Raw genomic sequence first — 25401 nt, forward strand, 5'->3', positions numbered from 1 at the left:
TGTAGCAGTGGTTTTATTGTGGATGTGTGGGTTCATTAAGGTAGTCTGGCTCAGGATGGCTACAGCTGGGCAGAACCGTAGGCAAATTGGGAAGGGTGGGCATGTAGGATGTTTTTGTCTTTTCCACGGTTTCTGTTGGTATTTGCACACCAGTGGTCTTCCTTTAGTATCAAGAAGAGTGGCAAAAATAGTTATGTGAATTTGCTTCTTCCACATCTAGATGGACTTCATGTGAAAGTAGCATGGTAGCCTCTTAAGCACGGGAATTTTTAATTTATACCAGAATGAATACAGCAGAACTCATTTCCATTACTTACTTGGATGCTAGAGAAGTCTGCCTTATCTGCATTTGTTTGTCATCTTCCCACTACTTGTTAGTGTGGCTGGGGCTTCTCATCTGTAATTCTGTTGCCTGAACACCTCATGTATGACCCTCTCCTTTCCTCCATTATGTTCTCATTTAGTTCTGCTTTTGCTTCCTTGTTTGTTCTTTCCTTTAGTTTCTCCCTCATCTCAGGTTCATTTTGATCAAAACACAGGTTGGGGTAGTCAGTCTTCATTACTTAAAAATGATTTTTAAAGTTATAACTTCATTTTATCTCTTCAGGTCCTGTATCCTACCAAATAAGAGAATGTGCCATCACAGCTATTATCTTGAGTTTACATATTGCTGGCTATCGAGTTTTATTACCATCTACAGTGTGTCATCATATGAATTAATTCCTTGAAAAATCAAGTTACATAGCAGACTTTACTGGAATTCCTTGGAGTCAGATTCTGCTCTAATTTAAGGCGAAAAGTCACCTCTTCAGATTACTTATTTTTTATTTTATCTGTGATAACATTATTTGATTTGGTTATTGCAGGCTTCTTCCCCCCCCCCCCCCCAAAAAAAAAAAGGGGGGGAGGGAGAGGGAGAGGTAAATACAGATAGAATGCTGTGAGGAAATTTTTTGCTATGTGAACACTTAAATGAATAGGATAATTTTGCAGTATTTCCTAAGGGCAGTTAGCTCTTGGATTCACTTGATCTTTCTGGAAACATATGTTGCTTTGCTAAGGTCATTTCGCCCTTTGCTCTTGTGCACCTGATCCTGCCTTTGTTCTTTTCCATATTGCCAGCTTAGAAGATGTCTTCTTCCTTGTTTGTCCCAGTCAAATAGGATACCTCTGAAAGGTGAAATCTCTTAATGGTTAAAAATCTCAACTGTGATAACTCTGTTCTCATCCTGCTTGAGTTCTTGATAGTTTGTTACACCTCTGGTTAGCAGTTCTTCTTTGAAAAAAGATTAAATTTCTTTCAGTTATTTATTTTTACAGTTCTTTTACTCCTGTTCTGTTTAATCAGGGTCTTGCACATTGTATTTGTGGGAAGAGATAATTTTTTTTCTCCCAAAGGCTTCATCCTTTACTTTGTCCTTTTTTTTTTTGTTGTTCCTCTCTGCTCTTCGTCTAGCACTTTTATGGATAAATATGGCTTTAATCACCACATTTATGTTGATTTATCTCTTTATTGATGCTTTTTCTACTGTCCAGTAGTACATTTCAGGCTGTCTTTGTGACATCTCCCTCTGGGTGTCCAGCTGTTGCCTTAAATTTTGTTGACCCAAACCAAGTTATTAATCTTCCTGCAGGCCCTTCCTTTTCTCAGTTTCTTCTGTCCTCTAGAGCCTATCGTAGGCCTCTCTGCTGACTGTATCCCTTCAATGGATATTACCTTTGTCTCCCTTTTTTTCTTTTTTTTCTTTCTTGCTTGGTATTTTTTTTTCATTTTCTTACTCAAACAGGTTTCTTCCCATATAGCCTTGAGAAGGTCCATGGTGCAGATCTTGTCAAAGCTTTTGTCCAGACATCTGTCTTCCTGTGACTCAATTGCAGCAATCTTTTCTTTGGTGCCTTGTACTGTCGACCTTGCCTGTGTCATCTTCACACAAGAAGCTGCTGAGAGGTTCGTTTTCTTGTCCTGTTGTTCTGGCCTTTTTAATCTGCTTCTGTGTCCTTTTTCTGTTCCCACTTTATCTTCCTTCCAAAACCAATCTTCTTGCCTTTTATACACAAGATACACCTATAAAGGTCTATGTCCTTTTCTTAACTATCAAGTCATATCTGTATTTACAATATACTTGCTGTCAGTTCAAATCACCTTCTTTTTCCCATAGCTATCTTGTTCTTTGTCCTCTGTGCCATGCTTAGGAAGCTCTTCCTGTTAACATAAGTCATTATCCGTATTTATTTTCTGCTAAGGTGTGTTTTTGCATAGTTCCTGCTAATGTCTACAGTTTAATATTAGTTACACACCAAGACTGCTAATTTATACAAACCTATGCATCACTTATGTGACTCCTTTGCTTATCCTCAGTCTTCTTTTTGTCTGGTTATCTACCTCTCAAATCCAGTCATAGAATTTGATGGTAAGTACAGAAACTGTTGTATGACATGGCATTTACTACAGTGAAAGAAGGGTCTCAAAGCATGCTATCATGTAAACAAATATTTAATATAGTGATAAATAACTCGTTGCCAAAGTTAAAACAGAAAAAAAGACAGGTCTCATGCCCCAAAGATACGTATGGAGTGTCTAATAGATTTATCAGTGATTTGGAAAAGGGGATGAGCAGTGAATTTCATAAACAAGTTTTGCATCCCCTTATACAGCCTCTGCTACTAAGAAAGCAAGTAAACTGTTAGCCTGATTAAGAAGTGGGGCAGATAATAATACAGAAGTAATAGTAAATCCATGGTGTACACTTACAAGAACATTTTTCTGATTTTGGTCATCTGCATGACTAGCAAGCAAAAAGAGGGGTGACTCAGAGGGCAGTAGTAGTGGGAGGCCTGTGAAGACTTCATTGAAAGAGAACAGGAATTTTTTATAATATCTAAGGATGGAGACCGATTCGGAAAATTGTAAAATCTCTGTCACTGGAGGCTTTTAGGCACTGGTTAAAGAAGTGAATATCTATCAAAGATGATGGGTATACTGATGATACTTCTCTGAGATAAGGAAAGAGGATGACCTCAAGTATATTATAAAAATTATATTTGTTTCATTAGAGTGGGAAGAACTAAAGATATTCTCCCCAAATTGAATGGTGATCTCTTTAATTGGATAAAAGTGGCTGTTTCTTCCAGCCAGTCATCAGTTTGTAGAGATCACTACTAGAAGTAGTGAGGTGAGGAGAATGTTAGGTTTGAAAAAAGTAGAAGTTTGCTAATGAAGAATATCCCACTAATTTTTATATTATCATGGATATAAATACTATCTTGTCAGAGCATAAATCAGCTAACACTAGAAAGGCTAGAAAAGAGCCTCATGAACTGTCCTTTTTTTATTTTGGACAGTTTGTTCCACTTCCGTAACACAGGGCTGTCAGCACGGTTCTCTGTGCTAGGACATTGTCAGGGAACAGGGCCTGAACTGGAGTCACTGGTTTGCTGCGTATGTATTCCCTGTGCCGTTAAACAAGGAGATGTTTGAGCTAAGTGTAGGGCAGCCTGCAAAAATCAAGGGACCTTACCGCAGTGGAGAAGTTTGATTGGGAAGGTACTTGCAGAAGACTGGTAGAGTGAAAACATTGTACAGCATTCAACCATGTAAGCAAGCTGCCAGTAGAAACTGAAGGTTTGTCCTTTCCTAGCCCTGGATTAATTACAGGCTAACAAATACAGAAAAGTTCACATATAATTAAGAAAAGAAAATCATATTAATTCTAGCTAGGGCTTTAACAGAGATCAATGTGATTTTATACAATATGGGCTTGTTAAACAAATTGGAGTTGCTCATTGAGAGAACAGATTTGCTGATGGATATAGGTGCACAGATGTAATTGATCTGTAAGATATTTCAATTGCTATTCTGTTTTTTTAAAAAAGAAACACTGTAGCAATATGAAAACAGTCACACTGGATCATTTAGCCCAGTGTTCCCAGTTGCAGGGAGCAGCAGAAGACTGCATGGAGGTACAGGAACAAGGCAAAAACCTAGTGATGTGTCTTCCAAATACTCTGCACTTTGTAGCTCTGGAGCTTTCGGACCCAAAGCTGCCCTCTATGTTTAGTACCTCTATATGGATTTTATTTATGTAGGTTAGTCCACTGATGTCTTCCTGAACCCATATAAACTTTTAGCATTCACAGTGTTTTGTGTAAGGAACTTTTGCAGCTTATCTTACATAAAGAAGTACCTGATCCTGCCAGCTGCTAGCTGTTGTCTAATTCTTGTAAGGGAAGAGACAGTGAGCTGTTGATCAGCCTCTTCTCTCGCCATGCTAGTCATGATGTTGCAGAGCTCTCTTGTTACCTCTCCTCTCCCAAAGCCATCCTTTTTACAGAGTCAAGAGGCACATTCTGGTAGTTCTTCACACAAAATCCATTCCATACCTCATATCACAGTAGTGGATGTGATCAGATCTATTAAAACAAGCAAGCTGATGGAACTCAAGTATGGTATATAGGGTTTGTTAGTTTCAATTCCAAATTTTTTTTTTTTTTCTTTGGTTGCATCCAAGTACTTGGTTTGATGTTTGGTGTCTGATTACTCGGAGCTGTGAGTGGACATGCATGCAATAGAAAGGTGGTCACTTAACTTTGTCTCAAGTTACAGTTCACAGTTCTGTAAATGTGATGTTTACTAAGTTAAAGATTTTTGGATTGTCATGAACATTATTTAAAAATGGGTGGAACCTGGAACACTTGGACCTTGATTCTAGGATGTGAGAGCTTTGGGGAAATGGGGGAAGGTGAATATGGCAGACAAGCAGGAAGAATTGCAATACTGATGTTTCTGCTTACTAAATCTCTAAAAGATTAATAGACATTAAAGAAAAGGAACTCCTATGACGTAACATCTGTAGTTAGTTATAGGAGAGGAGAGAAGCCGTCTACAACTTTTTCTTGTACTTCTAAGACTCCATTTTGAAATGGCACATTCAGTTGGGAAACTGTTTGTACAGTCAGAAACCTGTTGCCATCAGACAATATCAGTGTAGTCTGAATTTCTTAACTGTTCCAGATACTTCTAGTGACACGTTCTTATCTCCAGACAGCATCTGGCATCTCCTCTTGCTTATGTTTTTGCCTTATAGAAATCAGTAGCTACTGTAATGCCTTGACACAATGTGTTGTCTAGCCAAGGTAGGTTCTATTTTTAGTTTTTAAAAAATGCTGTTTGTATACTTGGTAATTGTTGTTGTTCTTCTCAAAATCTGTCAGTTTCTCTGTTAAAAAGAAGGCTGTGGATGTTCACTGCATGCCATCAGAGTCCTCCTGCATGGTGCCAAGATGGATAGAATATGTCTTTCAGAACAGGAAATTGCTGTAGGCACAGCTCAGTGCTATAGTGCATTGTAGTGACTCCCTGCTCTCTGTTCAGTCCCTTTCTGAGGGTCTTGTAGGTGTTTTTGCTTTTCTTTTCTTGATGCTTTCTTTTACCCATCAGTTCTCCAGGTATCTGGTATGTCCAGACAGGAACCTTCCTTTTTTCTGCTTCAGCATTTTGGCTACTACGATGTTGATGTCCCTTGAGAAAAGACTCTGCGGTAGAAACACATAGAAAAGCACCACTCCAATGTTGTCTCATTTCTGTCATCAGACAGGAGAAGTTCACTTGAAGAATGACGAAGAGGAAGAGAAAAGAAGCAGTCCTCTGATGTGACCAGAGGTTCAGGCAGGGAAGAAAGTAGAAAAGCCAAACGTGTGGCTTGGGAAACTGGGCAGTGGAAGGTAGTGACAGGGACTTGACAGCAGTTGTTGGGGAGGTGGTACGCTTGCTGCACTGACAGTATGCTCAGCTTTGGAAGGGTGTAGCCAGGGCACTGATGGACTGAGTAGAGGAATGCAGGCAATCGGCAGAATTCTTAGGGACCAGTATGCATGCATGAAATATTGGTTGTGTGCCTTTTTCTGTCTGCTGTACTGTTCGGCCTTGCCTAGCTGCTCTGCAGGCAGCTCCACTGTACTCTTTTCTTCATCTTCTCAGAGCTGTGAGAGTGGTCCCTTCCGCTGGGGATGTACTGTGTTCTCTCTCATTTTCTGTGGCCCACAGTGGTTTTGCCCTCTGTCCAGTAAAGTGTTTGAAGTAGCGCAGAGTAAAACATGTATAGGGAATCAATGGAGGAAAAAAAGGGGACAGGTCTGTGGGAAAGAACAGAGTTGGGCTGGGTAGAGGGGTCTAGGGTAGATGATTACCCAGGAAGGAGGATGTGTCAGTGCTGTTTTGCACTGCAGCCTTCACCATGGATGATACTTGTTCGGGACAGATTCCATCCCTCTGAGGAAGAGGGGAGAGACAGATCCTAACCCGTAGACAGGTGCATCTTCAAGATCTCTTTCAAAAGACATAATGGTATTGTAAGACTCTTCGGTGTCAAGACTTTTTTTTATGTCAGTATTGTGAAAAATTTGATGTATTGTCTGTTACTGTCTTGCAGATGTGTTTGAGAGCAAAGTAAGCTTTTAGATAAGGTAAGGTACTGCTTGTGGGTTATTTTAGAAGACTTTAGATAGAGAAAGCATTTCTGTATATTGGGAGTCTGGTGGGCTTGCAGCAGGGAGATGGCAGTTGCGTAGTGAGTAATATTTTATCTACGGGTGATACTGTAGATAGGAACATGAGAAGGGAGGGGAAGGAATGAGGCAGGCAAGGGGTGAGATTGAATATGCTTTTGCTAGAGCTGTCTCCTTTTTCTCAGTTTTGCCCTTTCTCTACATTTCTCTATTTTGATACTTAACAAAGGGAACTGAAGGAAGTTCAAAGATGTCAGACTTAGATCGGGAGTAGATTTGGCTTGCTGAGCTTGTTCTCAAGGCCTTAAAGTATCCTTTATAGAAACAGAAAAGTGGGCCTGCAGTCTGATCCTTGTGGCCAGACAGTCTCCAGGAGGGATGAATATGAGATGGCTGTGCTCAGGATCTTGTCTCTTCTGAATGACTGTCAAATGTCCCCGGCTGATTGACAGGCAACAGCAGGCCCAATGGTCTGCTCTTTGCTGGAAGAAGGCCACAATGTGTAGACTGACAGACAACAGAGAGATCTTAAATACAAGCTCAAGTGAGAAGCATTTTCTGGGCCATTTGTTTCTGCTGACTCTGCCTGGGTCAGAGGGTGGGGGTGAGTACGTGGGAACGGAGAGAGCTGCTCTGTTCCAGCAGTTTTCATAGCTCCGTGTTTATGGGAGAAGATGCTTCCAGCTCTGCACAAAGCCTCAGTTTTGCCTGTTTGCTGCCTCCTGCTGCTTCTCTGCTCAGTGGCCGTGCCCACAATCAGTTTCCTACGTGAATACTTGCTGAGATCACCTGCTTGGCTTCTGTGCTGGTCTCTCTCCTACCTCAGCCTTCCTTCTCTGTCCGTACCAATTATAGCCATTGGTTCTTTGCTGATCAGTCATTCCCCTTCTTTCTTTCTCCGATTTTCCTTCATGCATACAAGCGCCAGGAATATCTAAGACTTGTGATGATCAGGGAGGGTACTGAATTGGGGGCTTTGGGGACTACAATGGATATGGGTGGTTAATTTGGAGATGCAGGTCCCAATTATATTTAGAATTATACATTATTATAATATCTATCATAATTATATGTTCAGAAATTGTACAAAGATGAGATAAAGATGAAATAACTATTTTAAAAATATTTATTTTATTTTATTAACAGAGCAAACCCCATTTTCTTCCCACGCCCCAAAGGACTGTCTTGCATACCCTCTGGGGTGCACGCACCTCACTTTGGAGACCACTAGTGTACTTCTCCCAAGTACTTTCTCAGTCTTTAACTGTTGACAACTCAGAGAAGTTTCTGAGCCAAATATGTTTTCCATGTCGTTAGCACCCCTTTGGAAATGGGTTCTGCAGGCTGAGTACCCACTGTGTGGCAAACTACCCTCTTTTGGTTGTCTGTGAGCCTGACTCCTCCTAGCCTCCTCTGATGGCCATAGTTTTATTATTCTGGAAGGGGCAGTGAACAGTCAATCCCCAACTGCCCTCTCCAGGCCGCTCATGATTTTGCAGAGCTCTATCTAGCAAATGCCCCCTTAGATTACCTTGGATCACCTCCTTCCAGATGGAAAATCATAGTATATTTACTTTTATTTATGTGGATGCAGTTCCGTATCTTAATCATTTTCGTGCCATTCTTTGTACTTTTTTCAGATCTACTCTACCATTACTGAACTGCAGGAACCAGAACTGCACACAGCATTCAACATGTGGGCAAACCATGGACAGTGGCATAGTGATGTTCTCTGTTCCCTTCCTTGTCATTTCTTTTGTTTAATGGCTTTTTTTGACCTCTAGTAAGCAGTGAACTGATTTCCCCCCCCCCGGAAGTTACTGTTTAAGCTTCGAGATCTTGCTTCTGTTGGGCAACAGTTTTGTATGTGATGATTGGATTGTTTTTTCCTGTGTAATTTACTTCAATATGTATTGAAATCCATTTTCATCTTCCTTTTAAGTGTTCATTCTGTCTCATAAAGTCCCTCTGCAGTTCTCTGAAGCTGGCCTTCATCCTTGCCAGCTTGAATAACAGTGTTACCAACAAACTTTTTCACTTCCTTGCTTCTCCACCCCCCCTCCCCCCCCCCCCAGGTTGCTTATAAATATGCTGAAAAGCCTGAGTCCCAGCAAAAATCTGCATGTGCCTTCTTTTTATTTTCAGAACCAATTACTTTTACCTCATTTCTATCCTTCAACCAATTATTTATCCATAATGGAAGCCATTGCTTCTTGGTTTCCTTAAAAGACTTTGTAGAGGGACTTGACTTTCAAAAGGCTTTTGTGTATGATTATTCTTATTCACATACTGGCTCAAATGCCTATGGAGTGTGTGTGTATTTGTCTGAATTTTCACATATATGCAGACATATAATAAACATCTTGATAATTCTTAGAATGAAACTAAGCTCTTCTCTCTGTTTTAAATTGCATTTTACAGGTGGTGATTATTTTACTGGTGTTTTTCCTTGACAATTATAAACTTTCAGGATTTAACATAGAGTTTACCGTGTGGATTGTACAGCATTAAGCTTGTGATTTGACCCAAAAGTGTTTCTTCAGAGCACTCTGAAGTCAACATAAATGTCAGGACTTTAGAATGCCTGCAGGGGCTGCTGACAAATGACCACTTTTTTTTTTATTTTTTTTTTTTTTATTTAAGAGGCTTGATCAGAGACATGACCTTTTCTTAAAGGATTCTTGTCACTTTGTGAACTTACACTGCTCTCCAGTGTAGGTGAAGGAGAGGGCTTTTAATGGAAAATGTTTTATCGTAGTGTTTTCATGGTTCACCTTTGCTTGTTACAGTCTCCCTACTGATCAAAGCAGCCTGGTAGTCAGTGCAAAATCTGAGGCACTGTAAATGTGAGCTTGCTTGTAGTTTTGATTAGCATGTGAACTGCACCAGTTTGGACTGTGTGTAGCTGCCATGGAGCTTTTTCCTCGGTCTGAAGGTAGAGCTTTCTGCTGTAAGCTGGCCTGGATATGTTACTGACCAATGAGTGTTTTCCCAAGCCTAGTATTTTTCATCCCTGTTTCCTCTCTACTTAAACACTGAATGCCTCTTTACAATGTCCAGGAAATACCAGTTCAGAGCTCATGTGCTCTGTGTTGCTGCTTAGTGCTTATCAGGATGGTCAAAATGGGGAAGCTGCTGGAGCTAGTGTCTGATTATGTACAAATGTCTTTGCAGCTGAAGAAACGGGGACCAAACTGGCTCTTCTTTCTGTTTTGCTTCTTCTCTAGCGACCTGGGATGCCATCAGGAGCTCGAATGCCCCATCAGGGGACTCCCATGGGTCCCCCAGGCCCCCCATATGTTGGAAGCCCCTCAGTGCGACCTGGGATGCCTCAGACTGTGATGGAATCAACAAGAAAACGCACTGCACCACAGCAGGTCCAGCAACAGCAAGTGCAGCAGCAAGTGCAACAGCAGCAGCAAGCTACTCAGAACCGAACTAGGAGGTGAGTGTTCTGGAAAGAAAACATGGGAGGACAATTTGAGGAAGAAAAAAATTATACCTTTTAGCAATAGGTAAGACCTTTAAGTTCGAATGAGGCAGACTACAATATTTATATATTGTCAGTTTCTTAAAGCAGGAAAAACATTGGTAAATTTTACTCTTTACTTTGTTTGTGAATGGTCTTGAACAAACTGACCTTCACTAATGTCTGGTTTTGCAGTTATAATGCTTTCACCTCGCAGGTTTATTGGGCTATAAATCTGGCCATTATATTTAGCCTTTAAAGTTAATGAACAGTTCTCTTCTAATATAGTACAATTATTGTATTATTTGTTATCTGTTCTGTATAGTTCCCCTGATTTCTGACTGGCTAACAAAATGGTTTGTAAATGAGACAAGTGGAAAAAATGTTTGGTTGGTCATGTGAATACCTGTACTATGGTCACTCAGGAGAGTGGTCATAAAACTTGCAATTGTCACAGGCATTCCTACATATAAAGTAGAGAGAGATGCAAAGAAGATAATTCCATAGAATTCGAGGGATCTTTTAAAAGGAACTTTTTAATATATGCTCACTTTGTACAATGCTGAATGCATTCTCTCCTAAGTAACAGTTTGCCAATTTCTTTTTGCAACTTATTAGACCTCAGCAGTCTTGAGTTCCAAGCGTGAGCCAGTTCCTGATAAATATGTAGGGTGCAGTCATCTAGGTGGTCTGCCTTTTGCAGAATCATTATACGTGTATATATAGATTCAGACAGTGTTCTGGTGCTGTCATCGAATCTAGCTGTAGGTAGAACATGACTCTCTAAGCTCAGTGCTTCAGGAGCCCTGCTCTGTCCAGGTTATATGCCTTGGATCAGCAAGCCAGACTTGGGAATGCTTGTATCTGTGATGCATCTGGAAAGGACACTAATCCTGAGAGTATTAACATATTACGATTGAATAAGATTGAGTACAGAAGGAATGCGTGCGAGTGCAGCATGTGAGCACAAGAGATGCATGTGCATCTTGGAGGCCTTGCCCAGCACTAGCCAAAATGCACATTCCACAGCACGTCCCAGGAGGTACTCCAGGAAACTGCACAAAATAATGCCTAGCCTTCAAATAATAATTAAGGTAAATAATTGGATAATTAAGGTAAACTTTAGTCACTAACTAGTTTCCAGGGATCATTAAAGAAGAGTAGTTTCTAAAAGTTGATGGCCTAACTCACAGAAGGAAGCAGTTCCCCTTCCCTGGTTCTTAACTTCAGTGCTTCTAGTTTGGAACCCAGCAGTAATCTCAGCTCACACCAGTGCTTCCTAGGTACTCAGGAAAGTTTCTCTGTTTCTTCTGCCATGCCTTCCCTCCAGATAATGTGTTGAACGTTTTCCCCTCGTTCATTTCCACCTCCCTGTCGTTTCCCATTGAAATTTTTCTGTTTTTTCGGGCAAACTTTCTGGCACCTTGGGTCCAATTCTGGGAGTAATTGAGTTCTATGTTTTATGGCACAAATGGGCCAAGAAGGTGTAGTCGTCCTTTCTTGGCAGGTTTGGTGGAGACAGAAATCTCATTTCTGTAATAGACTTTTGGAGAACTAGTTGAGACCCAAGTTGTTGGGGTTTTTTGATTTGTTTGTTACTTGCTTTTTAATTGCAAGCCTTTGGGGTTGTTGCAGGTGCATGCATATCCTATTTCCCTTTGGGAGGGTGGAACTTGCTCAGTTCAGGCATTACTTCCAGATTCTGTGAAATGTTTCAGTGCAGATTGGATTTAGTGAGCTGTGGAAGGTGTTGGAGATTCACACCATGTAACGTTCCAGTCCTATTATTCCTGCAGTTTTACAAAGGGACATAGCTCACCTATGAAGTTGGGTGTGACCGTGTAGATGAATTTTCTGACCCCGAGGAAGGGTGTAGTTTGTACCTCTGGGCACAAAGAGTTCCTCAGGCTTGGTTTATATGGGGATGGGGAAGAATCTAAGAATCCGGTATTTCAGGCCAGGCTTATTATTAGCAAAAGTAGGAAGGGAGTATGCCACATCAATGTGTGTGGAAACAGCTTTTACGTGGACATGGCTGCTGACAGACTTCCTGTATGAAAACAGTAAGGAGGGGCATCCTTGTGACATGGCAGAGCGGCAGCAGGCGGTTCGCTTTCTCCCATTTGTCTGTCACAGATGGAGTGATTCATCTCCTGCTTAAGATAAAGGCCTCACAAATTATAGAGGTGAAGGATAAGGCCTGAATTCCCTCTTGGCCCTGTTAGAGAAAGCTAGGTGACAGGTTTGGTGGGCAGAAATGGTTCTTAGAATCTGAAGAATTCAAAAGACAATGTATTTGGCAATCTTCCTGACAGTACCGTTTCTTCGGCACATATACGTTTGTGTGTATGTACGCAAACACAAGTATGTTTTTAAAAGCATAGCTATATAAATGTCCTTATGTATGGGTGTGGACACATTAAGTATATACACTGCAGGCACACTTGTATTCCCACATGTGCGTTCATAAAGATGAACAAATACAGAAACATAAGCCCACGTACCTTTGTATATCACTCATGCAAATTGTTACAATAAAACAAGTGTATATACCTAGGGAAGGGTGTGTGTATATGTGTGTTTTCATACATCATATGAAATACACATATATATGTGTGTTTTCATCAGCACTCAATTTTGGGCACGAATGAATGAATGCATGTCAGCTGTTTGAACAAGTTCACATTCTGTTTACAGGCACTCAGCTACTTACATGTGCATATGGATAGGTGTATCTGTGCACACTTCCACACGTGCGCGCTGTCCTCCTACATCCTTTTTCTGTATCTATAGACGACATGTGCACATGCACTTGCATACATAGCCGCCCTGCACCGTAGAAGATGCTGTGATCAAAGAACTTGTACACTTCTTTCCAAGATGCATAACAGACAGCCCTGATTTGTTCTTAGCTAACTACCTCCCCAGGCTGCTGAGAGAAGGGGTCCTAGGTCCTGGGCATGGGTGATACCCTTTTGCTGATGCATGCACAGCTGTGCACCAGCATGTGGAGATGTCAGGATAATTTAGCAGGTGGCCTCGTTACTCCTAGATCTGTCACCATGGTAACGTGTTTTTTTCTTTAAAAAATGTACAGTGCCAAGAGGAGGAAGATGGCTGACAAAATTCTCCCTCAGAGGGTGAGTCGCTTTCATTTCCTATTCCCTTCACAATCAGTTTAGCATCTTAGTGTAATTAGAGGGATTTTAGAAAATACTTTCACTTTTTGTTTAAAAATCTAATTAAAAAGTAAGTAGGCAGTGGGTGAAAGTCTAGAGAGCAAGGCTGGGGCTGGGGCTGGGGGCTGGGAGTGTGGAGTACAGCCTGGCCTGTGTCATCCTTGTGCACTGGATTAGCCGAGCCAGCACTGCCACTTGCTGGATGGACAGTGGTGCTGGGCTGCGAAGTACACGACTTGACGCTGGGGCCCTCTGGGTCTTAAGGATGTTTTTGATCAATTTTTGAGGCTGGCCAAAAGCTGGTTCAGAGCGCAGCTGTGCCTGTAGGAGATGGGCTCATTCTCAGGTCTCTTTGGCCCAGTAGAGCTGCCAGGATCTAATTTTTGTGGTTGTGTCCTAGTAGGACTAAAGTGGACCCATGTAAACAACAGACTTCAAGGAGCCTGCATTGTCTGGAGAGTTATTAATTCTCTTATCCCTGGGGATATGTCTAGCTTTTGGTGTCTGCCTAGGCTCGATCCTCAATGCTTCAATCTTCTACTTCCTTTTTAAACATTGGAATTTCTCTCTGCTCCCCTTCTCTTTCATTATTCCCAGACTTTTCCTTTCCTGTGACCTCTTCAGTACAGTTCCCCCGAAACCTACTTGGTCCCAAAAGGCAAGCTTCCTTAGTCTTCAAAACACACCCCCTTGTCACATCCTAGTCCCAGTTTCTTTGGCTTCTGGTGCTTTTTCTGGGCTCAGAATCCCTTTGACAGGTGTGCAGATCTCCATGTCCTTTTCGAGTCTACCTCTCCACTGCTAATGTAAACCCAAACTTGCTGGCAGCCTCCAGTTTCTCTTCTGTGACATTCCAGAGGTACCTAGTGCCAGCCACCTGAGGAGGTAAACCCACTTTGGTACTCCTGATGTCATGTTAGCACTTCTTTTCTTGTAATTCCTGTTACCCTCTGAAACCACAGCCTCTCGTAGGTTAGCCATTAGTTCTCTCACGTTGCTGTCTTGAAAGGACTAAGCTACCATCAAATCCAGACCTTTGAACTACTTGCAGCCTCCATGGTGTTTGTGTTAAAGCCTCATTCCTGCTCTGCTTAGAGTCCGTACTTTCTTAGAACGAAACCTATGTTTCTTGTGCTGTCAGTTCTGTCTTTCCCACACAAATTGTTTTCACAGACAATTATATATCCTGTGTAGTGAGGCTATCGCTTTCAATATATATGTCCTTTTTCAGGCACACCCCCCCCCTTTTTTTTTTTTTTGTCTGATGCCTTTGTAAGATAAAAAGGTCTTGGAAGAGAGGTAACCAAACTTTTTTGGCAACAGAAGACTTGTGCCTCTATTTATCAAATCCATGAAAACTCTTTAATAGTGTCACGGTTTAACCCCAGCCAGCAACTAAGCACCATGCAGCCACTCACTCACTTCCCCCCCACCCAGTGGGATGGGGGAGAGAATCGGGGAAAAAAAAGGTAGAACTCATGGGCTGAGATAAGAATGGTTTAGTAGAACAGAAAGGAAGAAAATAACAACAACAACAACAAAATAATAATAATACGACAATAACAATAATAAAAGAATTGGAATATACAAAACAAGTGATGCACAATGCAGTTGCTCACCACTCGCCAACCAATGCCCAGTTAGTTCCTGAGCAGTGATCCCCCTCCCCGGCCAACTCCCCCCAGTTTATACACTGGGCATGACATCACATGTTATGGAATACCCCTTTGGCCAGTTGGGGTCAGCTGCCCTGGCTGTGTCCCCTCCCAACTCCTTGTGCCCCTCCAGCCTTCTTGCTGGCTGGGCATGAGAAGCTGAAAAATCCTTGACTTAGTATAAGCACTACTTAGCGACTACTGAAAACATCAGTGTTAACATTCTTCTCATACTAAATCCAAAACATAACAGTATACCAGCTACTAGAAAGAAAATTAACTCCATCCCAGCCAAAACCAAGACAAATAGGTAGAGCCTTATTAAAGTATGTCAAAAACCTATACGGATGCTAGCACCTTTCAGAACCATGCTGTCACCAAGTCTTCTTGCTTTTCAGTGTCTTTGTTGCTGGCAGCCAATAATTTTAACTGGTAGAGTGATAAGGCAATATAAATGGCTAGAGTTCTGTCTGCAATGGAGTTTTTATCAGTGCAACAAAGCTGCAGTCCATTAGACTGCAGTCAGCGTATCAGAACCTCCTTACGCTTACCATTCATGGGATGGGAAAATGCTGTGTGCACCGGTGTCCTGTCAAGTGGAAGACTTGAACTGGTGGCTGTGGAATGCACACAAAATACAGGGTGAAACTTCCAACTTTCCGGAGCTACTTCTGGAGTATTTTCCAGCCAATCAGCATCTGTTACCCACAGACTTTTTGCAGGCTCTTGCTTGTGTTTCCTGGGAACTGTGAAGGGGAGAGGGGAAGATACTAAATACATTTTACTCTGGAAAACTGTCTTGGGTAAGTAATAGTGGAAAAGGAGGTGGGTTCTCAGTGTTACTTGCTGTGATAGCGAGTCAGGCAGTTGGCACAGATAACCTGCTGTTTGGCTTCCAGGCTCTCTGATCAAGCCTGTGCTATAGCGCTGGAGCATATTGCTAGTTGGATGGGTTTGCTCAGCTGCTACAGTACAGCTATTTGAGAAGGATTTGATTTTGCATGGGTATAATCGTATGAGAAAGTTCGACCTAGCAACCTATTACATGTGGGAAGATAGTATTATGGAACTGCATGGGACCTCCGGGCACATCCAGTCTGGTTCCGTCTGTCATGGAAGCTGTGACACATTTACTGCCTCAAGACTAGTTAGGTTCCTTACTTCTGAGATACGTTAGATCCAGCAGCTTTTTTTTCTTTTTTGCTAGGCTCAGCAAGGCAAGTGCTTTTAGTTTGCCAGGTAAGAGGGGCTCCACTCAATTTTAATGCTCACACTCCTTCGTTATTTCTATTCCAGGTTAAATTCACCTCTTTCCAACCTCTTTAAATCTACCTTTTTAGGAGACCAGAACTATACATAGTATTCAGGTTACCAGTATCACCAGTACTTGAATGCCACTAATGCATTTTTATCTCTACTGGAAATCACTAGTGATGCAAATTGGGATCATATCTTATCTTTTATGGCCTCATCACATTGATACAGCATATGGTCATTCTGTGATTGACTAATACTCGCAACTTTTTCTGCTTTCTATTGTTTGCAACTGATGAATTCCCTTTCCCAGCAGGAATTATGGATATAGACTCTGAGGAACTTGATCCTGTGCTTTGTAATGGTGTATTTCATCCCATTTCTATTATATGATTCTCAGCTTCCTTACGTTCTCTGTACTGTCTTCTGCCTTGTATTGACAGTACCACCCAAATTTGTCATTATTAAGTTTTGTTAGCGTACTTCTCTTTTTTGTGCTGGAGCTATAAATATCTAAATAAAATCAGTTTCAAAAATGGTCCATGAGGTACTTCCTGCTTAATACTTTTTTACTATGCCAGTTCTTTACCACATTATTGTTCTTGTTCTAATCCCCATTTTTCAGTCTTAAGTAGTGGTTCCCTTTATGACTGTATGTTACTTAAATGGAAGTTAATTGGGTCTACTGCATATCTTTTGTCTAAAATGCAGCTTTAATGAAAAGATAGACTTGGTTAAGCCCAGGCTGACACACTGTAATGTAACAAGGCTTAGCATTTTTTTATAGTGTATTCAACATTAACTCCAGTTCTGTGCAGCAGGCTATACCTCACCCCATTTTTCTTACCTCTGGATCCTTGTTCTCAGGTCACCACAACTCTCATTCAGTTTCAGAAAAGTTCATAGGCGTCTTCATTCATAGCTGGGGGCCTAGATCTCTGGAGCTGATGTGGCCTTTGTGACCCAAGTCCAGCAGGTGTGCTTCAATTTCAACCTCAGGCCACAGATGGTCTGTAGAGAAACATGACTGCACATCAGATTGCGCCTCATCTTTCTCCAGTCCTTGTCTCCTCTTTACTTCTGGTCAGTGTCTTTTCTCTTAGTTGAGTCATTACATTTTTTCCCAGGCACTGTGACTGTGATTCACTGTTCTGTTTCTTCAGCTTCCTTGCCTACTCATTCTGATGCAAAAATCTCAGCTGAAAATCACTCTGACTCCATAGTTGTGTGTGTCTCTGCTTTTCCTCATTTAACTTGCTGAGTGGAGTGCAACTTTGAACCAGCAAACTGCTTCTCCTTCAATGGCATGCTTGTCTCTTAGCATTGGCTACTGTTCTTCTCACTGGGCCCCAAATTCCCATCAGGACTTTTTGTCTAGCTGTGCTGATAGGTTTTTGTACAGCTGTCCTCTTCTTTTCACCCTCCCTACTTCATTCTCCTTTATAAAAATATTCAGTCAACTCCTGCTGCTGTTCACTGACCACCATATGGGATTCTTTGCACAGATCCCATACCATAATAGCTGTCCTGTTGTTGTTTGGTCACTGCATGGCTGTTGTCCACCTCTTTCTCCATCTGAGCCAACCAGAGCTGAGGAACACCTGGATGTGCTATTCACTCATAAGAAAGAAATGGTTAGAGATGTGATAATCATTGGCAGCCTTGGATGGAGCAGCTGTGAAATAATGAAGTTCAAGATAGAATCATAGAATCATTTAGGTTGGAAAAGACCTTCAAGATCATCAAGTCCAACCATCAACCATGCCCACTAAACCATGTTCTGAAGTGCTTTGTCTACGTGCTTTTTGAATACCTCCAGGGATGGTGACTCAACCCCTTCCCGGGGCAGCCTGTTCAAATACCTGACAACCCTTTCAGTAAAAATTTTTTTCCTAATATCCAACCTAAACCTTCCCTGCCACAACGTGAGGCCATTTCCTCTTGTCCTATCTCTAGTTACCTGATAGAAGAGGCCAGCACCCACCTCACTACAACCTCCTTTCAGGTAGTCGTAGAGAGCGATAAGGTCTCCCCTCAGCCTCCTTTTCTCCAGACAAAACAACCCCAGTTCCCTCAGCTCCTCCTCCTAAGACTTGTGCTCCAGGCCCCTCACCAACTTGGTTGCCCTTCTCTGAACACGCTCCAGCACCTCAGTGTCTTTCCTGTAGCGAGGGACCCAAAACTGAACACAGTACTCGAGGTGCGGCCTCACCAGTGCTGAGTACAAGGGAAGGATCTTGAAGGGAGTGAGGAAGGAGAGTAGCGAAGTACAGACTCCAGACTTCAGACATGCACAGTTTGGCTTATTCAGGGAACTAGTAGATGTGATCCCATGGGAAACAGCTCTGAAGTGCAAAGTGGCTTAGGGAAGCTGGCAGGTCTTTAAGGACCCTCCAAGCACAAGAGCAGTCTGTCTTGATATGCAGGAAAATGAGCAGATTTATGAGGGGCCCAGCTTAACTAAGCAGGGAACTCACAGTGGAGGTCCCAACATCAAAAGGCAGTGTACAAGAGGTGGAAGCAGGGACAGGCTACAAAAGAGGAATTTAGAAATGTTGCCTGGGCGTATAGGGAATGGTATCAGGAAAATCAAAGCTCAGCTGGAGCTGAGATTTCCAAGAGATGTCAAGAGCAACAAGAAAAGCCTCTACAGTTAGACTAGTAATAAAAGGCTAACTAAGGAAAATGTATGATGCTGAGGGGGCTGGGTGATACAGTGATGACAGAGACAGATAAGTCTGAAGTACTCAAAGCCTTCTTTGTCTTAGTCTGCACTAGCGATGTCTCCCATACCTTGTGAACACATTCAAGAGGAACAGCCAGCACTGGGCAGGCATTGAGCCAGGGATTACTTGAGAAAACTCGACCTGTAGAACACGATGGTACCCAACAGGCTGCATCTGAGGGTGCTGAGGGAACTGGCCAATGTCCTTGCGAGGACACTCTCTATCACCTTTGAAATGTTGTGGAAATCGGGGCAGGTTCCCGATGACTAGAAAAGGCCAAAAGAACAATCCAGGGAACTGCAGCCAATCGGCCTCACTTTGGTCCCTGGGAAAATCATGGAGCAAATTTTTGAAACACATTTCTGGACATGTGAAGGAGAAGAAGGTAATAGGAAACAGAGCATGGATTTACCAAAGGTAAATCATGCCTGTTCAACCTGATTGCCTCCCCTGATAAAATGACTGGATCTGTGAGCAAGAGATAGCAGTGGGTATAATTTACCTTGGCTTTAGCAAAGTTTTCAACACTGTCTCCCATAATAGTCTTGTATCCAAGTTGGGACATTTTGGTCTAGATGGGTGGACAACCATCTGGTTGGATGATTGGATAGTGGCTAATAGGTTGCACTCTACCAGGAAGACAGTGACAAGCAGAGTACTGCAGGGATCTATCCTGGCAGCTGTTCAGTTTAGCATCTTTATCAATGACCTGGAGGAGGCAGTGGAGTGCTTGCTTATAAAATTTGCAGATGACACCAAATCACAGGGCGGGGTGAGGGGAACCAGTCAATATGCTTGTGGACAGGCTGCCATTTAGGGGGAGCTGGACAGGCTGGAGGAATGAGCCAACAGGAACTTTATGAAATTCAACAAGGTCAAATGCAAAGTTCTTCCTTGGGAAGGTGGGGGGCAGTAAGCTCTTGCTAGGGCTGCCTGGCTGGGGACCAGCACTGCTGGAAAGGCCCTGGAGGCCCTGGTGGACAGTGAGCTGAGCATGAGCGAGAGGGTGCCCTGGCAGCAAAGATGACTAACAGCGTCCTGGGCTGTATGAACCAGGAGCACAGCCAAGAGATTGAGGGACTTGATTATGCCTCTTTGCTCATTAGCTCACAGCTAGAGCACTGTGTCTAGTTTTGGGACCCCCATTTCAAGAAAAACATTGGCAAACTGGACTGAGTTCAGCAGAAGGTTGTTAGGTTGGTCAGAGGGCTGGATCAGCACATGAGGAGAGACTGAGAGAACTGGCCTTGTTCAGCCTGGAGGAAAGATGGCTCTGAGGTGACCTAACAGCAGCTTGCCAGCTCCTAAGAGAGGATGGTCAAGTAGATGGAGCCAGGCTTTCCAGTGGAGCATGGCAGGAGAATGAGAGCCAGTGAGCATAAGTTGAAACAGGAGAGGATCTGGCTATATGTAAGAAGAAACCTTTTCACAACAGGACAGTCAAGCATTGGAACTCAGAGAGGTTGTGGGTTCTCCACCCTTGGAAGTTTTCAGACTCCAGCATACCTCCTCATTGACCCTGCTTTGAGCAGGAATTTGGACTAGAGACCTCCCAACATCCCTTCAAGCTGGTACTTGTGATCCTGAGCTGCTGTTCCATAGAACATCTCCAACAGAAGTCTCCAGAAATGTTACCTTCATATGCCGTCAGACTCCCTGCTCTAGACTTGATGCTTTTCCATGCTGATTGATGCTGTGGTCACCTGTCCAGTTGTTTCATTGGACTGTATGCCTCAGGGGTTTGGCTGGGTCATAGATGCTGCCTGGCCACTGAACACAAAGGCGCTATTGAATTGCTTTTACTAGAACTTTGAGAGTAACTCATGAGGACTCCTCATAACCCTAATTCATAGATGTGATCTATAGCGTTCTTTTATGTAATTAAACATTCAAATATAAACAGTCTAGAGCTTAGGCGCATATATGTATTGCTTCTATCTGCCCATGTTAGTCTGTGCTCATAACTGATTACCATGAGTGATGGGTGAAAGACTTGCTTAACTGTTGCTTGTAGTGTTGCAGGATCTTTGCATTTTTGAATGGTATCCGCATGTGGCCATGAAATTCAGAATGACACAGTCTTTAATTGTTTTTACCATGTTACTGGACTGTGTTATTGGCTCTGTAGTAGCCAGTCAGAAATCCTCCCTGAAATGCTCTCTCTTAGGTATCGAAACTCTCAAGGTGGCACTGAGTTACAATTTCTAAGGAGTGTCAGCCCTTAGCTATCCTTCTTTAACCACCATAGAAGCCTCAACAGTAGAGACACTTTTGTTAATGAGCTGTAGGCTAAGGTTTCTTAGCAGGGAAACTGTCCAGTATCTGGTAAATCATACTTCAGTCATTGTCACTTGTAATGTAAACAAGCTGGCTTCTCAACAATATTTTTGAAGTGTCTAGGTTGTGTGTGTCTACCCTAGGTAGTAAAAAATTGGCTCAGGATCTAATTGAGCTTGTCAGACTTGGGGGAGCAAGAGGTCTTGGCTTTTGTTACCTCTCTCAAAGGTGAAAATTACAGGCTAGCAAAATTCTAAGGAAGTTGCCAAATCTCTATTTATTAGTGTCCGATGATTTTTTTTTTTAAAAAGCAAATTGCTGAAACAGTTTTATTTGTCCTGCTCAGGTAGTGAAGAATGCAGCTCCAGTTGTTATTTCCTACTTGAAATTCTATTTATTATTTTTTTCTGGGACGTTTAAAGAAAACCAACTTACACCTGGAAAGAAACACCAATCTGAAGGGCATGCTTTTCTGTATTTTTTTTTTTTTTAACTGACTTAAGTTTAAACCAAGATTAAGTTATGCAGGTGACAGCATGATGGCTGTCTGCTACAGACAATCTGCCTGATCAAGAAGGAGGCAAAGCCTTTCTTAGACTTCTGGAGGAAGCACCGTGGTTGCAGGCCCTCATACTCATGGGGGAACTTTAACCAGCCTGACACCCGCTTTGAGGGCAGGAGCACTGGGCACAAGCACTACAGGAGACTCCTGGATCGGATTAATGACCATTTCTTGACACAGGTGGTCAACAAGCCAACAAGGGGAGGTGCTCTGTTGGACCTGTTACTCACAAAGAACGAAGAGCTGGTTGGGGATGTGAAGGTTAAGGGCAGCCCTGGCTGCAGCAGCCATGAGATGGCAGAGTTTGCAATCCTGAGAGTAGCGAGCAAGACCTGGACTTCAGGAGAGCGGGTTTTGGCTTGTTCAGGGATCTGCCCAGAAGGATCTTATGGGACAGTGGGGATCCCTGGAGGACAAAGGGGCTCAGGGAAGCTGGCTGAACTTCAAGGACAGCCTCTTTAAAGCAAAGGGGAATGATCAGACCGATGTGCAGAAAGTTGAGCAGGCCTGGCAGGAGGCCAGCAGGGTTAAGCAGGGAATTCCTCCTGCCTGGCCTCAGATGCAAAGAGGGAGTGCACGGGGGTGTAAGCAGGGATGGTCTACCCAGCAGGAACAGCACAATGGTGCCCGAGCATGCAAGCATGAAATTAGGGAAGTCAAAGCTCAGCTGCAACTGAACCTAGCAATGGACGTGACGGGCAACAAGAAAGCCTTCTGCAAAGCGTATCAGCAGCAGAAGGAAGACTAAGGAAAACCCGGGTCTGGGTCTGGTTCTGCCGCTCATGTCAAAAGCCATGGAGGCGGCCGTGGCACTCAAGTGTTGTCTTTGCCTCCGTTACTCCTGGTAAGTCCTGTCCTCAGGCCTGCCAGGTCCCTGAGCCTACGTCAGAGTCAGGGGAGCATGGCTGCTCAGAGGGACCTTGACAGGCTGCAGGAACAGGACGGCAGCTCAGCATCAACAAAGGCAAAGACCAAGTTCTACTCCTGGGATAGAACGATACCACGTGGCACAGGTGGGCATTAACTGGGTAGAAAGCAGTTTTGCAGGAGAGGACCTGGGGTCCTCATGGACAACAAGTGGAGAATGAGCCTGTGAGGTAAGCCAGCCGTGACAAAGGTCAACTGCAAAATGGTCTGCATTAGCGTAAGTGTTGCCATCAATTCAAGGAAAGAGGCTATTCCTTGCTATGCCACACTTGTGAAACTGGGTCTGGACTTCTGGGCACAGGACCACAAAGACGTGACATCCTGGAGTGAGGCCCGCAGAGGACCACCAGGATGTCTGGGGGCTGGAGCACATGCCTGCCAAGAGAAGCTGCAAGAGCTGGGTTTGTCCAGCCTTGAGAAGAGAAGGGGAAAGGGAGATCCTGTTGGTGAGTGCAGCTGCCATATGGGGTGGTGAAGAGAAGACAGAGCCAGCCTCCTCTTGGAGGTGCACAACAACAAGATAAGAGGCAACAGAAACTCACTGCAATGAGGGCAATCGACTCAGTATAAGGAACTTTTTAAAAAAAACCAAAAAACCCCACAAAACCACGATGGTACCAGAACGTTGGAACAGGCTGCCAAAAGGTGCTGTGGAATGTCCGTCCTTGGCTGGAGGTAGTCAGAACCCGACTGGACAAGGTCCTGAGCAACCTGCTGTAATTTGAACCTGTTTTGTGAAACAGTTGGTATGCATGACTTGCAAAGGTCCTTCTGATCCAAATTATTTTGTGATTACTGAGGCTTAAACAGCTGTCTACCCAAATCATGGTTTTGCCAGATATTCAGTGAATCCTTTGTGTTGTTTGAGGACTGTTCATCAGTATAACCCTAGAAGTTCTAATGGATTGTTCCCAGGATGTGGGTGACTTTGGTTTTGTCTTCTGTTGGAAGGAACTGTGGTAGATGCTTCTGATACGCCTTGACTAGCAAAGAAGTACGGACTGCCTCAACATGGAAGGCTTGTGGAGTCCAGGCAAGGCTGAGGCGCATATCAAGTTTTTTGTAGCCAGCAGTACTCCTGTCAGGGCTCCAGTTGAAGAGACTCAAATTCTTTCAGAATTCAGTATCCTACAATGTTAAGTTTATGGCAGTATGGGTTATAGTCGGCAGGAAAGATTTTATACGTGTAGTCGTACTGGAGGTCAATGAGGCTGACAGAGATAGACTTCTTAGGTTCGGTGGTGTCCACACTTCACCTAGGGATGCTAATGAAAACTCAAAAACTCCCTTTAGAAAACTCTCTATGCCAAAAATGGACTTCTGGATCCTGTGTTTTCTGATGGCAGAAGTTGCAGAAATGATTACTATAATTTTTTTTCAAAAGAGAGGAATGAAGAGCTAAGCTGTTTGCAATAGGAGATATTGGAGACCTATATTTTGCAGTCTGTTCGAGTAGTGTTAAAGAGTGTGGGAGATGGCTTTTTTTTTTTGCAGAAATGGGAAATCTCACATCTGTTTCTTCTTCTGTCTCTGATCTCAGATGTGTCGGTGGCAATGAGTACAACTCAAGAAAACTTCTATCTCCAGCTTAAGCTCAGGTTTTCCATCACTTACACTGATTTTTTTTCTGTCATTTCCTGTCAGTATTCTGTCTGTTCTTTATGGTCTGCATACTTATATATCAACTCCTAATAGTTGTATTGAGAGTTCTATTTAATTTTACTAGAGTGTGGCAAGCCTTCTTATGGAAGACTTTGAAAAGAAAGAGCACATATTTGATCTGGGAGAAGAAAAAAATACTAATTTATTTTTAGTGTCATACAACCAGACAATCTGAAGTCTGACCTTATCATGAGAATTTACTGCTACTTTGTTTTGTTTTTGTTTAAGTTCTACAGGACAGGCCTGAGGATTTACTTGTAAGTAAGAGCATATGTATTTAAAATTACTAATGTTGAAGTATTCCCTGCAGTCATTGTCAAAATTTTTCAGTGTTTGGCTATACTCACTCCTAAGGATTTTCCTCTTATTTCTAATCTGAAGTTAAAACAATTTCAAGTTCATTGTGTTGTCACTTTGATAGGCAGAGAAACTTTTTTTTCTTTTTGTGTAGGTAGATACAAACTCATAAGTGAAGTTAAATTAATTGGCTTCATGGAAACTTGTATTATAGAGGATGCTTTCCTGTCTGCTAGTCATCTCAATAGCTTTTCTCAGAATTTTCTTGAGTTAGTCAGTAGATTTCTTCACTTGTGACTGTGGTGTTCTTTTAGTGATTATGATATTGCCAAGCATGGCAATAATTGTAAAATCCTTAGTCTTGCCCCATGTCTTCCTGCTCATGTATTTAAAAACTGCACTGGTCTGTTAGGCTACAGTGGTGTTCTGGGCTATTGTTTCCTCCCCTACCGTTTCCTAAATCCTTTTAAGATTTCCCTGGGAAGAAGTGAGAGTCACCATGCTGTAGCTATGTCATACATTCTTTGCTTCTAGGTTTTTTGATTGTACAAATACCTTTAATAATTTGTTTTGTTTTCTTTCTCCTAGTTCACCATGTTATGGATCCATATCCCTGTCCTCTTCTTTATTTCTGATTTCCTCATCCTGTGTCACTTGTCGATTCTGTTCCTTACATTTAGGTTAAATTAGAAAAGCCCCAGAACCATTCCTCTTCTTTATACCTTGCATCTTTGTCGGTTTGTTGCTCCTCGTGCAGATGACTTCATTAACTTATCCACACTTTCGGTCACTTTCATCAGTAGCCATGGTCTCATTAGTACCCACTAGTACACATAAATTGCTTGGGTTATTGTGCATTCCATTGTGTCTGTTCAGTATTGCAACTCAT

The 25401-nt window shown here is 42.6% G+C and overlaps 1 protein-coding gene across 7 annotated transcripts in view; it reads left to right on the top strand.

The window, feature by feature from the left end:
* Positions 1 to 25401, top strand: part of SMARCD3 (SWI/SNF related, matrix associated, actin dependent regulator of chromatin, subfamily d, member 3) — a 115972-nt gene that overhangs the window by 43526 nt on the left and 47045 nt on the right. For all 7 annotated transcript variants that reach the window (XM_049798312.1, XM_049798309.1, XM_049798311.1 and 4 more), the window contains 2 exons: positions 9732 to 9949; positions 13071 to 13113. In XM_049798312.1, coding sequence (XP_049654269.1) covers positions 9741 to 9949; positions 13071 to 13113 — 252 coding nt within the window. In that variant the 5' untranslated portion in view covers positions 9732 to 9740. The remainder of the gene's footprint in view (positions 1 to 9731; positions 9950 to 13070; positions 13114 to 25401) is intronic.

The sequence above is a fragment of the Accipiter gentilis genome, chromosome 4, assembly GCF_929443795.1.
Source record: "Accipiter gentilis chromosome 4, bAccGen1.1, whole genome shotgun sequence".
NCBI classification, from domain to species: domain Eukaryota; kingdom Metazoa; phylum Chordata; class Aves; order Accipitriformes; family Accipitridae; genus Astur; species Astur gentilis.